The 14266-nt window shown below is 40.1% G+C and overlaps 1 protein-coding gene across 7 annotated transcripts in view; it reads left to right on the forward strand.

The window, feature by feature from the left end:
* Window positions 1-14266, forward strand: part of OSBPL7 (oxysterol binding protein like 7) — a 47367-nt gene that overhangs the window by 19903 nt on the left and 13198 nt on the right. For 5 of the 7 annotated variants that reach the window (XM_081969721.1, XM_081969723.1, XM_081969722.1 and 2 more), the window contains 11 exons: window positions 636-761; window positions 1761-1887; window positions 2343-2446; window positions 2693-2785; window positions 3114-3246; window positions 4450-4601; window positions 5967-6074; window positions 7719-7850; window positions 10329-10422; window positions 12981-13294; window positions 13666-13803. In XM_081969721.1, the coding sequence (XP_081825847.1) occupies window positions 636-761; window positions 1761-1887; window positions 2343-2446; window positions 2693-2785; window positions 3114-3246; window positions 4450-4601; window positions 5967-6074; window positions 7719-7850; window positions 10329-10422; window positions 12981-13294; window positions 13666-13803 (1521 nt within the window). The remainder of the gene's footprint in view (window positions 1-635; window positions 762-1760; window positions 1888-2342; window positions 2447-2692; window positions 2786-3113; window positions 3247-4449; window positions 4602-5966; window positions 6075-7718; window positions 7851-10328; window positions 10423-12980; window positions 13295-13665; window positions 13804-14266) is intronic. The other 2 variants (XM_081969727.1, XM_081969726.1) reach the window with 2 other exon arrangements.

The raw sequence follows: 14266 nt of genomic DNA on the forward strand, positions 1-14266 counted from the left end.
TCTTGTGCTTTTAAAATAATGTAGCAGGTTGATTCTATATGAATTGGTGGCTGCACACTTTTATTTATTATGATTAAGCATCTGAAGCTTCCCGTGGTCTTTGCAGAGTTTCTGAAATGAGGCAGTTTTTAAATCTTCTACGTCAAATAAATACTTGATGACAACTGTTATCTCTACCCTAACCATAGCAAGTTACTATTTTTTGCCAGTCATAAAAATCAGAAAACACAAATTCTTGCCATGGAATTATGTTAAGATGAAGCTCATAAATTCATGCCAACTCTCAAATAAAGGCCTAGAAATCAGTTTTATGCCTCAGATTTCAAACATCATCTTCTATCCCCATCTAATTTGAGGTACAATTTCCACTAGCAGAGTTGACCCTACCTTTACATAAATGAAGAAGCTACTTGCAGTTACTAACTTCGGGTATCGGAAGAAGGAACAGATTGTTAGGAACAGGAACAGTCCTGTCAGAGAGGAGAAATGAAACATTTGTGAAATTTTTACCATCTTATAAATATTAGTTTCAGCAGAAGATGCAGCTTGCTGCTGCAGCTCAGAATCACAATATTTGGGACAAAATGTTATTTTTTTAACATTTTGCTGTCTTGTCTCGGCCTCACTTATTTTAGATAAAATCCCAAGAGCTATTCAATAATTGGGTTGCAAAGCTGTGCTTGCACCGGCAAGCAGAGAAATCACATGTATCCCGAAGACCGTTCATGACAGGTGGTGGCAGAGTCTCTCATCCCACACAAGTGAGTACAGTAAAATAGATCCTTCTTGCTTGATGGTAAGCATCACTGCTGAAATGTGATAATGGAGCATCTTAAGTATTCCTCACTGTTTTTGTAGATTGTATGCAAACAGAGGGAAATTGTATAGCATCTATCCAAATAATTACTTTTTGCAACATGGGTCAAAGTTGTGTAGATTATTCCAGTGAATAATTCTCCTCTCCTTCCTCCACTCCTCTCTTCTCCCTAGAATGCTTTTGAGCTGTTCATGGACTTAGAGGCCAGAAAAGGAAGAAGTAAATTGGGTGAAAAATGCTGCTTCTATTTTGCTGAGAAAGCCAGCAAATAAAACTATATTTGAAGAAGAAATTTTTTTCTTGCTGCCTAGTAAATTGGGTGGTTTTTAGAAGAGGTAAAGAGAAACACCAGTGTTTGTGTATGTGTGTTTTGATCTAAGAGTCTCTGAGCATCAGCAAGATTCATCTTGGAAATGAGTATTTTTTAAAATGTTTCTGCCAGTTGGGTGGCAGGACCTAGCCAAACTTGGTTGACAATGAAAACTCGGATGTGGTATTTGGTAACATCCACCAGGAAATCCTAGGGCTGTTTACTAAAGTGGGACATCAAAGCAACAAGTTTTTTAAAATCCCAGCGAAATCACAGTGAACCACTTCCAAACTATTGTTAAGAAAATGACATGGAAAATTCCACATAGTCCTCAGAAGATAAGCTGGAGTTAAGAAGCATTTTCCTACTATTGTATTTTATGGAAGTCAATATCAGTATTAGGGTACTATCCAAACTCTCCTTTGTATTCAATTTCTCAGACAAGTTTTTAATGTAGTTGAGAATGTCCTCTATGGTATCCATTTTGTGATAACATTTTTTACAGATTTGCCAGTGTACCCAAGAGTTTCACAGGCTGAAGATCCATCCTAGATTCTGAAATCTGGAGTGAATTATCCATCTCCTTTGCTTCTAGTTTCCATTCTTCTATATTGTCTTGCTTCGTTCTTGCAGGCTTGCAGCTCACGGCGCCACATACTGATGTCAGAAAGTGCCCCTGCCTTATCTTCACTAGCCAGTCCCCAAGAAAAGGTGAATTCTTGGCTCAGTGACAGCAAAGGACTGGGCAGGTGCTCAGCAGGTAATGAAACTTCTTATCAATCAGAAGGTCTTTCTTAGCTGGTAGTCACAGTATTTGAACCTTGGCTATTTCCAAGCCAGCTTTCATCTTCAGAGATAAGGCGATTAGAATAGAATTTATCAGAGTAAGTAGATACCCAATGAAGGGATTGACCAGTTACCTAGATTAATATTGTATGTTCTGTTACGGGTGGGTTTGTGGGACAGGCGGACAAGTTCTTCCCAATCAATTTTCCTTAGGTTTTGGTCACTGAATACTGCAAGTTCTTGTGGGAATTTAGCCAGTGAAATACATTTTCAATGTAGGTCATCCATTTATCCTTCCCTTAGCAAATTTCCCCCAGTGGGTGTTCTTTTCCAACGGCTGATTGTCTGGTGTTTTGATATTCTGAGAGAACAGGCAGTGCTGCCTTACTATATCCTAGTCTACTTTTTCTTTTTTCTATTTTTTTCCAGAACTCTCAGAATGTCAGGGAAAGCTTCAAGAGCTCAGCCGTATGCTACAAAGTTTGGAATCTCTCCACCGCATTCCCTCTGCCCCTCTAATCTCAAGCAGTCAGGTAAGGTACAGGTGTGTTAGTAGCATTCCTTTTCTGCAAAGTTTTACATTAAAAAAAATACTCTTTAAGCAACATATTTGGTCAAAGGCTACAAAGTTACTTTCACACTACTTAGGCCAGTTATGAGTCACTGTGTAGTAACAAATACAAATCAGAGCATTCCTGAGATTAGATTATAATTAGCATTTTGATTTGGAATTGATCTTTGATGGTTGTACAGTTTGAGATTGCATCTTGATTTTACAGACCTCAACAGGAACAGAAAGACCCAGAAAAGCAAAGAGATCGACGCGGATCTGGTGCACTCAGAGCTTTGCAAAGGATGACACCATAGGCAGGGTGAGATTGTTTGGGGATGGGGTAGATAGCGTTTGGCATAAAGGTAGAAAATATAGAGTGAGAGGAGCAATCAATCAGCAATGGAGATATTTTTTGCTATGTAAAAGATCCCAACTTCAGATCTACAGAGAGGGCTGGATGAAGGGCCCAAAGAGTTGCTACCAATAAGTGTGATCAACATCCCAAGGTTAGGAAGGGCCACAGTTGATTTTGGAGATGAGGTACTTTTCTGGGATAGAGAAAGGAATCATCGTAAGGAATTGGAGAGGAAAGGATTTGAATTGGGAAGGTTTTGTGGGTGCCTAAAACCAATTGGTTTTTCTTCTAGCAGGTGGGACGCCTGCATGGCTCCGTTCCCAATCTCTCAAGATATTTTGAGTCCTGTCAGCACCAGGCCATGTTTAGCGTACCTCCAGAGTATAGCCAACTCCAAAGAAGTTTCTGGATCTTAGCTCAGAAAGGTGAGCTCAGTACAGATATTAATAGTTGTATCAGAAGCTTCAGGGATGACTGCCTTTTTTTTACTATGGTGTAGTGGGAGACACTGATTTCCATCTTGGACTGTGGAGAGGACTGAAGCCATTGTTTTATGGCAGGGGTGTGAAACTCAATTTCATTGAGGGCTGCATTAGGGTTGTGTTTTACCTGGGATGGGGGGCTAGGGTGTGTGTGGTCAGCTCAATATCACTCATGTAGGGGGTGCCTGTGGTAGACTGAGCGCTCTGCCAGGGAAAACGGGCTCCTGAGCTCCGTTTTTTACTGCGACAGCCTCCTGTAACCCTCTGCCAGTGAAAATGGATCTCAGGAGCCTGCTTTCACTTGCAGAGGCATCGCAGGCCAGCCCTTTGCTGTTTCCTGGGCAGCCCTGTGGACCAGATCTAAGCACCCCGCGGGCCAGGGCCTTGAGTTTATGGGCTCTGATTATTTGCTTTCTTCTCTTCTTAAATTCTTCCCATCTCCTGAGACATATGTTTTGTCACGGTAAGTCACAGCCATTGAGATCTAAAGAGTTCCTATTCCTTTTGTAACCTATATAAAATGTACAGATTTTGTTAATATATTATATAACTTTGCTTTTGAAAAATAGGGGAAGCATACATAATAAGGAATCTTGCCTATCTGTTGCTCTCCAGATATGTTGGATTACAACTTCCACCATTTTCCACAAATAAAGCTAGCTAGAGTGCATCAGAAAGAGAAAGCAATGTTGTGTCTTTAGAAATTTCTCTCCACCTTCTAAAAGTACAGTCTCTGTTGAAGAGACTTACTTACTTACTTACTCCTGAAAGTACACTGTCTCTCTTGCTTGCACACAAATATTAAATCAACTATCTTGTGAGATTTCATTGGACCTTGATTCATCAAGAGTAGGTACTCTTGCATTCCAGAAGTTTTGTGCTATAGTTTCTACCATTCTTGCAATTGTTTATCCTGGTTGAAATTAATGATGGCTGAAGCTCATAATGTCTGGAGGCACCATCTTGTCTATTTAATATTTTAATATTTTATATATTAATCCCCCTTTGATAATTGCTGTCTATAAAATTTGAGGTTCTTCAAGAAAGTTAAAATTCTGAGGATTCTGGAATCTTTTCTTGATAACAGAATCCTCTGCACTAATGGAATATAATGCTGTCTGTAATTTTTTTTTGTTTTTGTTCCAGTTCATGGTTCTCTCAGCAGTGTGCTGGCTGTGCTGACCTCTGAGCGTGACCGTCTCCAAGAATTGCAGCAGATGTTAGATCTGCAACGTGACACTCTGTCTTCTGCACAGGTTGACCTTGGAGATGGCATCAACTCTACTACTACAGCTGGTGTAAGGGGCCATGGTCCTTTGAAAGAATTGTTAAGTGTTGGTTTAAGGCTTAGCTGAGAAATTCCTACACCCACCCCCCAGCCCAAATCAAGCACACATCATTTTACATAGACTGCAAGGATCTTCCCACCATCCCACTACCATCTTATTTCCTGTATTTGAAACAAGTATTTCTTGGAAAGGTGATGATGCCATTCCAGCTTTATTTTGTAATTCTCAGTGTGGCATACATAATGTTCCTGCCTCCTGTTTTCCCCACAAGAAAACTCTGTGAGAGGGGTTGGGCAGAGAGAAAGCACCTGTCCCACACTCACCACCTGGACTTCTGCTTACAGAGGGACCAGAACTCAGTGTCTCTTTTATTCCATCTCTTGGTTTTAGTCCACTCTCTTAACTAAGGATAGGTGAGGATAACTACCATCAAACTGGTAAAAACCTCTACATCAGTGAGGGCGAACCTTTTTTGGCTCGCGTGCCATAAATGGGGGGAGCACAGGGGGGTAGTGTGCAGGCGTGCCGCACCCATAATGCAATGTGTGACACCCCCCCAGGGTGCATGCGTACACTACAGGCGCGACCCCCCATTTTTACATGCTTTTTTTGCCCTCTCCAGGCTCCAGAGGCTTTATAGGAGCCTGGGGAGGGCAGAAACAGCCTCCCCTGCCCCCCCGGAAGCCCTCCGGAGGCTTCAGGGACCTTCAGGATGCTTCCTTGAAGCCTCCGGAGCAGTCAAAACGAACCTCCGAGCAAATCGGAAGTGACTTCCGGTTTGCTCAGAGGGTCGTTTTGAGCGCTCCGAAGGCTTGAGGGACCTTCAGGACGCTTCCCTGAAGCCTTCAGAGCAGTCAAAACGAACCTCAGAGCAAACCGGAAGTCTGTTCCCAAAGTTCCGGTTTGCCCATAGGGCCGTTTTTTTGCGCTCAGGAGGCTTCAGGGAAGTTCATGAAGCCTCCGGAGGGCCTCCGGGGGGCGGGGGAGGCTCTTTTCGCCCTCCCCAGGCTCCTATAAAGGCTCTGGAGCCTGGGGAGGGCGAAAAATGGCTTTAAAAAAGGGTGACTCTAGAAAGAGTGCAGAGAAGAGCAACAAAGATGATTAGGGGACTGGAGACAGCTGACAGGCAGCGCCTCGCGTGCCCTGACAAATGGCTCCACGTGCCACCTGTGGCACGCGTGCCATAGGTTCGCCATCACTGCTCTACATCATGGCAAACATATTTAGTCCCCTGCATAATGTGATTGTCTGAGTGCTTTAAGTCAGAGCTCAGTTTCTTCACAGTTTAGGAAATGATCAGTTGTAATTTACAATCTTTAACACTCCCTTCCTCATTTCCCTTGTGCCAAAATAACTTTTTTTTACTCCTTCCAGGCTTCTCTTCAGACTCTTGACAATCCTGAATGTATACGCCGCTTTCATTCGCTCTCCATCTCCTCAGATACCACTCTGGATTCTTTTGCCTCATTCAGTGCTGATGAGGTAAACCTTTCCCTAAGTGAATAGTAACTTAAATTGCTCTATGGCCAGAAATCACAGGACAGTTAATGTATCTCTAGCATAATCACTGTGTATTAATACACAAATGTTTCCTTAGGCTGCATGAGAAAAGTATAGTTAACAGCTAAGAGAATTATCACAAGGGCAAATAGTTTCTCTCCTGTCTTGTGGCATCTGACAATTATTGTAGCTGCCTAAAGTTGCAGCAATGAGATAAATGGTTATATAATTTTAATTTAATTAAAAATAAAAATAAATAGATGTTCCCTGTTGCTGTTGGAATTGGGTATTTTCTTGTCTGAAAAGTAGTGAAGGGAACCATGAAATCTTCTGCCTTAATTTTGTCAAATGCAATCATATGGAAGGAGTTTGGTTTTGTTAATGCTATGATCATTCTCTGTAAATATTGATACAAATTGGAAGTCAAGTTCCTGACTTCAGCATGAAAAGGCTGAATAAATTCTTTGTTTTGTTTATTAGTCTTTTGTGTTACTCCAGTCTTAAAACCGACTCTGAATGATATACATACCCAATCTGGTAATCAGATTAAAAACATTTATGTAAGAAATGTGTATAATATTAGGGAAGCAGGAGCAGATGGGATTTTTTTGTTAACAGTTCTTGAAATATTAGCTTGTCTTATGGCGTGGCCTAAATTATGTGACAAATCTTTCAGAAAGTGGGAAGTTTCATAAAAAGAAGCTGGTGAAAATAATTATAGAAGAGAAGAGCACATTTCCCCACCCCCCAAAAGAACAAGAAAAGGCATATGTGAAGTCTTTATAGATAAAAATTCAGCAGCATAAAAAAACAGTGTTTTGCAGGAAGATGTTTCTTTGAAAGAGTCTCTAACACCTTATTTTAAATTTTGAGAAATGCTGCAACACTTTCATTATAGTTGCCTCATCATAATCTTGACAGCAGCTCTTCCCTCCCTCCCCCATGTTCGGTCCTTTGAGCCTTGGCCACTTGACAGAGATGCTACCATCTCTGGAATGCCAAGAAAAAGAAGAGAAAAGCTTGAGAAAGGGTTTAGGGTTCCATTCAGTTCCACTGCCTGTCTTCCTCCTCTTCTTTCCTGATAGGACAGTTTCTAACGGTTGAATTCCACCAAATCAAATGGCTCCTAATTGTTCTTGCAGCTTTACTTTGTTTTCCCAGAAATGGAGGATAAAATGTATCAATTTTAAAAATAAATGAAAAATGAAATATATACCAAACATGGTGCTGCAGGCCAAGGTGACTCCCCGGCTCCTCAAAGGCAAAAACCATCACAATGCGTCACGTGACATGATTGAGTTAGACGCCCGTGTCCTAGAGCAAAGAAGGATGAATTAGATAAGTGTTATTCAACATCAGCAACTTTAAGATATGTGGATTTCAACTGCCATAATTCTCTAGCCAGCCAGGCTGGCTGGAGAATTGTGGAAGTTGGTGTCAACATATGGAAGTCCAAACATCTTAAAATTGCAGAGGTTGACAAAGACTGATTTAGACTGTATCTCAGTTTACACTTGCTACTTATTTGAAGGTAACATTTAGACTGACCTATTTATTATTAATATTGAAAATTCGGTAATAAAAACAAAACAAAAAATGAAGAATTTTTTGTATTCCCTCTTTCAGCCAGATGCTCTGTTGGTTAAAGGACAGAAGCAACAGCTCTCAAATTGCAGCATTGTCTCTCTTTCGGATTCACATACTGAGTTCTTTGATGCCTGTGAGGTATTTCTGTCAGCCAGTTCATCTGAGAATGAGGTTAGTGACAATAGCTGTGAAAAGTTTGCATTTCAGGAACTCTTTTTTTGGGAGACATCTTGCTAAGAATTTGCATGCTTCTCTCCCTTGATGGGAGGGGCACATCTGTTTTGGACTGCTCTGAACAGACCTATGGAAATTCAGTATATTAATTAACTTGAGGTGATTCATAGTGAACAGATGATGCCCAATCTTCATGGGAAGTCTCAGCAACAGGTGGAAATCTGCCTGGTAGAAGGAACCCTGCAGCTGGATAGGAATAGCTGTGTTTTCAGAGGCCATGTAAGGGAGCTGTCATCTCAAGGGAGTTGTCATCTTAAGCACACTTCTATTTCTGAAAGTTGAAAATTGAGGTGCAATTATTTGCACAATTCTTGCTGAATTTGTTATAATATACCCAGCTGCAAGAGCTTAAGGTCAGCTCAGGGCAATAGCATGGACAGGTTTTCAGTGAATCATTTGCCCCATCTGCTGGCAGCTAAGAAATAGCTATTAGACATACCTAAACGTGCAATTACATTTAGCAATTGAACATGTACAGTGTATTGCATATGCAGTACACCTCAGCTATAGTTTACCTAGTTGTTTTATTATTTGTTAGAAATAATCAATTGGTCAAGTTAGCTTTAATCTAAGGCCAAAGGGATGATTTCATGTTTCTTATAACATATCATTGTATTCTGTTTTTTAGATGTAACGTGATCATCACTTCTCTCTATTTTTTTCCATTTCTCTTTCTTCCTTTTGTCAATTAATCAAGAGCCAAGCCACTCCCCCATTCCCCTAGCAGCTGACCTTCCTACTCCATTCTCTAATCAGTTAGCACCACCCCAATCCCTACCTGTTGTTTACAGCGCCTGCCTCTCCCGGTTCCCTTTTTTGATTGGAAAATGTCAGCTTAGCAGAATCCAGACCTTTTTGCTTTTTTAGCTTAGATCTTTCCTGCCGTTACCATCTTTTCCCACTTGAAAACAAATCTAGATTATTGGGATAAAATTGAGACCTATTGCTATGTCTCTGGGACATGTTTCTCCAAAAGACACAGAAGGGCCTTTTCTGCCGTTGCAAAGGCCTCTCAACTTGACTGTATTGTCCTGTCTCTCATGCAGCTCTATGTCCAACCTTTACTGTAGTGTTTCTCAATCGTAGCTATTTTATGATGTGTGGACCAACTCTTGGGATTCTCTAGCTAGCCATGCTGGCTGGGGAAATTCTAGGAATTGGTCCACACATCTTAAAATTGCTAATTATTGCCCTGTAATATGGAGCTGGGGATTCTGAATATTCTTTTTTTGTTGTTCGTATTATTGCTCTCTTCCTTCACTTCAATCTCCACGTCCTCAAAACAGCCAGCACTTCCCATAAAAGAATATAAGAAGAGTAAGGTTAATGTAATTTGCAAATGTTTTAGTATATGTTTATAGCTCCAAATTTGATACCAATTATCATAATTTAAATGGAAATACTGTACATGTCCATTTTGGATTGAGCAGAGGGAGAACTGAGTCTATCATCCATTTGTCATCTAAATTTTATATTTTGGCAATTTTAAGGCCCATATTCTCCCTTACAGTTCCTTGTCTTTAAACAATGACTTGCCCTTCACAGTTCTTCGGGTATAAGCTGCCCGTTTATTATTTATTTGTTTGTATGGCTTTTCCTATAGTCTCTCTCACAGGTTAGTCTAGATGATTTTCAAGGATTAAAAGACATAAATATTGACAAAATAGTCTCAGTTCTGAGGATAAACAATAATTTATGAGGTATTTCTCTTATTAGTATATCTTCATCCATTATTTCCTGTTTTAGCTTTGCATTTATAATTTTTAATTCTTTTTAATGATTATTATACAATTGTTAATTAATAGTTGTCTTATTTACTTACTGTTTTTACTGTATTGTTGTAGGCTGCCCAGAGTCACTTTTTGTGGGATGGGGAGCCAAATAAACTTGATTAATAAATAAGTAAAGTCCAGTCATAGAAAAAAATCAATTGCAGCGCACATCTAATTGCCGGACCCAAATGCCTGGGGAAAATTAGATATATGCTCTATTTAAATTTGTATCAACCAGAAGCAATCTTACTTCAGCTTTTACATTGAGCGTTTTATGGTTATGAATAAAAGAAAATAGTTGTCCTACTCTTTCACTTTTTTATATAGAGAAATGAAAATATCCTACTGTCTATGTATCATTCTTTAGAGCTTAAAACCTGTGTTTATAAGATTCCTACTGTGATTGGAGGCTATAGGCAGAGTAGTATTTGCCTCACCTAGGCAATATTTTCCTCATCATAAACTTATTAAAGAATGGATCCTTAGGAGATCCATCCTTCGGTATCCTCTCACCTTGTGGTCCTGCCTCAGTTTCCCAACATAGCAGCCTTGTTCCTTCCTTTCTTTCTTCTTGCCCATTTTTGCTCTTCCCTGGTAGCTCCCTACTTGCTGTGGTCTGTGTAACCTCCTGTTGCTCCTCCAGGCCACGGATGATGAATCCTGTGTCAGTGAAGTCACCAACAGTATCTCAGAGGAGATGGTGGATATGCCAGGAAGTTCTGACCGTTATCACAAAGGTACTTGATCCAAGGAATGGGCAGGTGTGTGCCTATAGGGGGAGAAACCTCCGTAGGGAACTGGGGTTGAAAGATAGGACAAGGGGAATTATCATGCTTTCCAATAATAATGGGATTTCAGCTTTCAGAAATAACAGTCGATTAGCCATGCTGGCTGGAAATGTTTTGAGTCGACATTCCAATATGTCAGATTATGGAAGGCTGAGTAAAGATTATCTTTTTGTAACCTGACTCCCTCATGAAGTGTTGAAATTGTGATTCCAAAATAAGATCAGGTTGGTTAAAAACAAATATTGGAAGGTACATTAGATTGGAAAGGATCGTCGTATATCTTCTGTGTGGTCTTCCTTCCATAACAAGTGATGTGTGATTGCCTGAATGAATCTATAGTTTTCTTGACAGCGTTTTCAGAAATAGTTGCCATTGTCTTCTTCCTAGTTCTAAGCGAGAGTGACTATCCATCCAGGTGAGCCTAGGCAGGAATAAAATTGATAGTTTACTAGTTTTAGTCTTTATCCACTATAACAGAAGTTCATAGAATCATAGGGTTGCAAGGGACCTTGGAGATCTTCTAGTCCAATCCTTCTTCCCCAGATAGGGAACTTTGTTGCATTCTGAACAAATGGCTGTCTAATTTTTCTTGAAGACCTCCAACAATGGAGCACCCACAACTCCAGGAGCCAAGCTATTCCATTGATTAATTATTCTTACTGTCAGGAAATTTCTCCTTCATTTCACAGTGGATCGCATTTTAAAAGCTTCTACTGATTGCTTCTTGTCCTGTCTTCAGGTGCTTTGGAGAATAAGTGGACCCTCTCCTTCCTGTGGCAGCCCTTCAAATTCCTGAAGACAGCTACCATGTCACCTCTAATCCTTGTCTTTATTAGGCTAGACGTACCTAATTCCCTTAACTATACATCATATGGTTTAAGGCCCTTATCATGTTTGTGGCTGTTCTCTGCATTTTTTCAAGAGTCTCAGCATTATTTTTTTGCTTTGTGGTGCCCAGAAGTGGTTGTAATTATGGTCCTCATGAGTGCAATATAGAATGATGCTATCACTTCTTTTGATCTTGATGCTATCCCTCTGTTGATGCAACCTGGGACTGCATTGGCTTTTTTGGCAGCTGCAGCAAACTTGTGGCTCATACTTAAATAATGGTCCACTAGGACACTAAGATCCTCTCAAAAGTTATCAATGTTAAACCAGGGCTGCCTATTCTGTCCTATATTTTTGTTTTTCCTACCTAACTATAGGATCTTACTTTTCTCACCACTGAATTGCATTTTGTTAATTAGGGCCCAGTGTCCAAGTCTGTCAAGATCCTTCTGAATCTTGAGTCTGTCTTCCAAAGTGTTGGCAATTCCCCCCAGTTTGGTGTTGTCTGCAAATTTGATGAGTTCCCTTTTTATCCCATCATCTAGATCATTTATGAAGATATTGAAGAGTACTGGGCCCAAAACAAACCTTGAGGTACTCCATTGTTAATTAGTAATGGTACTTCCATGGCAGAATACCAGGTGCTCTGATAAACAATGGAGCAAAAATGGTTTCTCTTTTGCTTCCTTTGCTTCCATGAAATATCTGTCATATCACTGTTGGGAATATGTTCAGGATGATGATTCTTTGATTTAATTCAGGAGCTTTAGATATTTGGAATCATATAAACTGGCAGAATATGCTTTTGTGTCCAAGATTTTTGATAATTGTTTCTGGGTTGAGAAAACAGGATGTTGGCCTCTAATTTTAAAGTCAGATTTAAAACTTTAAATCTTTTAAAACTTTAGTGGTTGGGGGCATCTATTAGGTGATTTATTTGCTTTTAGGGTAGTGTGATGTGGGAAAATAACTATTAGGTTAATAAAAGAAGTTTATGCTTTATGATTGTATGATAATCAAGTTATTATCATTGTATCAAGAATATATAGTATATTAGCAGTTTGTAAATGGAATAAATATAAAAGACATATTTTAGACCAACATCATATACTATATGGAATTTGGGTAACGTTCCTATCTGCCAAGGTAGGTAGACTAATTTAAAAAAAATGTTTGTCATGGTAGTCATGTCAGATTTGAAATATCATTTACCAGAAAGTGAATTGAGGATGCATTAGGATGCACAAGAATACTCTTTTGGGGATCAACAAGCATTGCTATGAATACATGTTTTTCAAGACTTATGCTTTGCTTGCAAAATGAATATTACTTATTTCTTTCATTATTTCTTTCTTTAGGCACAATAGCCCACCACAATGCTAACAATACAACAATCCATCTTTAAAAACCATATGTAATAAAAATCAAAGCTAAAGGAAAATTAATTAATTCAGAGATGCCATTCACATGATCAAAATGCTCACCGGAATACTTGTGAAGTTGAGGCAATTTGTACCACCACAGGAGACTTGGGTCTAGTACTGAGGAATGCTTGTTTATTTAGATATTGTTTTTTTATTTAAAGAAACTTTTTCTTTCAGTTAGGAGGGCCTCTAATGGGTACCCAAGGTGATATCTAGGGATTCAGCATGTACAATTTACTTTTCCCCCCATACTAGGCTCGGGCCCTATGCAATGTATTGGGAACTCTTCCGAGATGAGCTTAGGTGTGCCAGTGCCTCTTCCTTTGTATCTTCCTGGGCCAGGACCTGGGATAATCCGGAGGAACTGCCTACCAGCTTCCCACAACCATGCCAATGACATCAGCCTCTGGAACATTCTTCGTAACAACATTGGCAAAGATCTCTCCAAGGTCTCCATGCCGGTGCAGTTGAATGAGCCACTCAACATGCTGCAACGCCTTTGTGAAGAATTGGAGTACACTGCCCTGCTGGATGCAGCCAACAGCAGTTTGGACCCCTGTGAAAGATTGGTAATGTGCTTCTCCATGGTCCGTCAGGAGGGATGGACCATCTGTGGGCGGCCAAGGGCTGCATCTATGTTTGTCACATAGGTGGGCAGATCTGGGCTTTGGAAGGGCAGTTTTATATGTATGTATGTGTATGTATGTATGTATGTATGTATGTATGTATGTATATGTTCAGCAGTTGATAGAAGAATGTGTCTTAAGAAGGTTCTGCCTGTTTGGAAAATCAACCTCTGTGATGTTACCTACAGAAAATAAACTTCCTAGGGTCCTCCCTTACCTACAAGTACATTCCTAGCTGATTCTGGTCCCTCCCTCCCTCCCCCCCCTCCCACTTCTTGCAGGTATCCCTAATGTTTTCTGCTTCTTTCTAACAGCTCTGCATAGCTGCCTTTGCTGTATCTGCCTATGCCTCTACCTACTACCGTGCTGGCAGCAAGCCATTCAACCCTGTGTTGGGAGAAACTTATGAGTGTGTCCGTCCCGACAAGGGGTTTCGTTTCCTAAGTGAACAGGTAATTGGGCGTAAGCAGCTGTCGCAGGGAGGATCACAAGTTTTCCAGTGACTTTTATGCTGGGTGTAAAAGGTGGATCAGAGTTTTTTTCCAATGATCTGTGGGAAAGTATTATAGCCAACAGATAGAAATTTACAGGAAAGCAGATTTGGCTGAACGTTACCAAAATATTGGCAATATGGTGCTTATGACTCCTACTGTGAATGTAAAATAATTCGTTGAAATTAAAGATGCTTGAAATCTCACGCATGATTACCTGATAATTTTGCATTCTTCTCTGTGCTGAATTCTCAGGGTAAGATTGTGGCAGTCATGGATAATTTTGGGGTAGGAGGGAGGATATAATACAGATTCCAGACTTGAAAATTTCTCAGTGCATGAGAAGAAACTTCCTGCTCTTATGAAGTGGAAGATCTGCTATTTTATACCATCTTTGGTCAGAGATAAATATCTATATGGTCCC

Source organism: Natrix helvetica, assembly GCF_964273705.1.
Source record: "Natrix helvetica genome assembly, chromosome: Z".
Classification (NCBI taxonomy): domain Eukaryota; kingdom Metazoa; phylum Chordata; class Lepidosauria; order Squamata; family Natricidae; genus Natrix; species Natrix helvetica.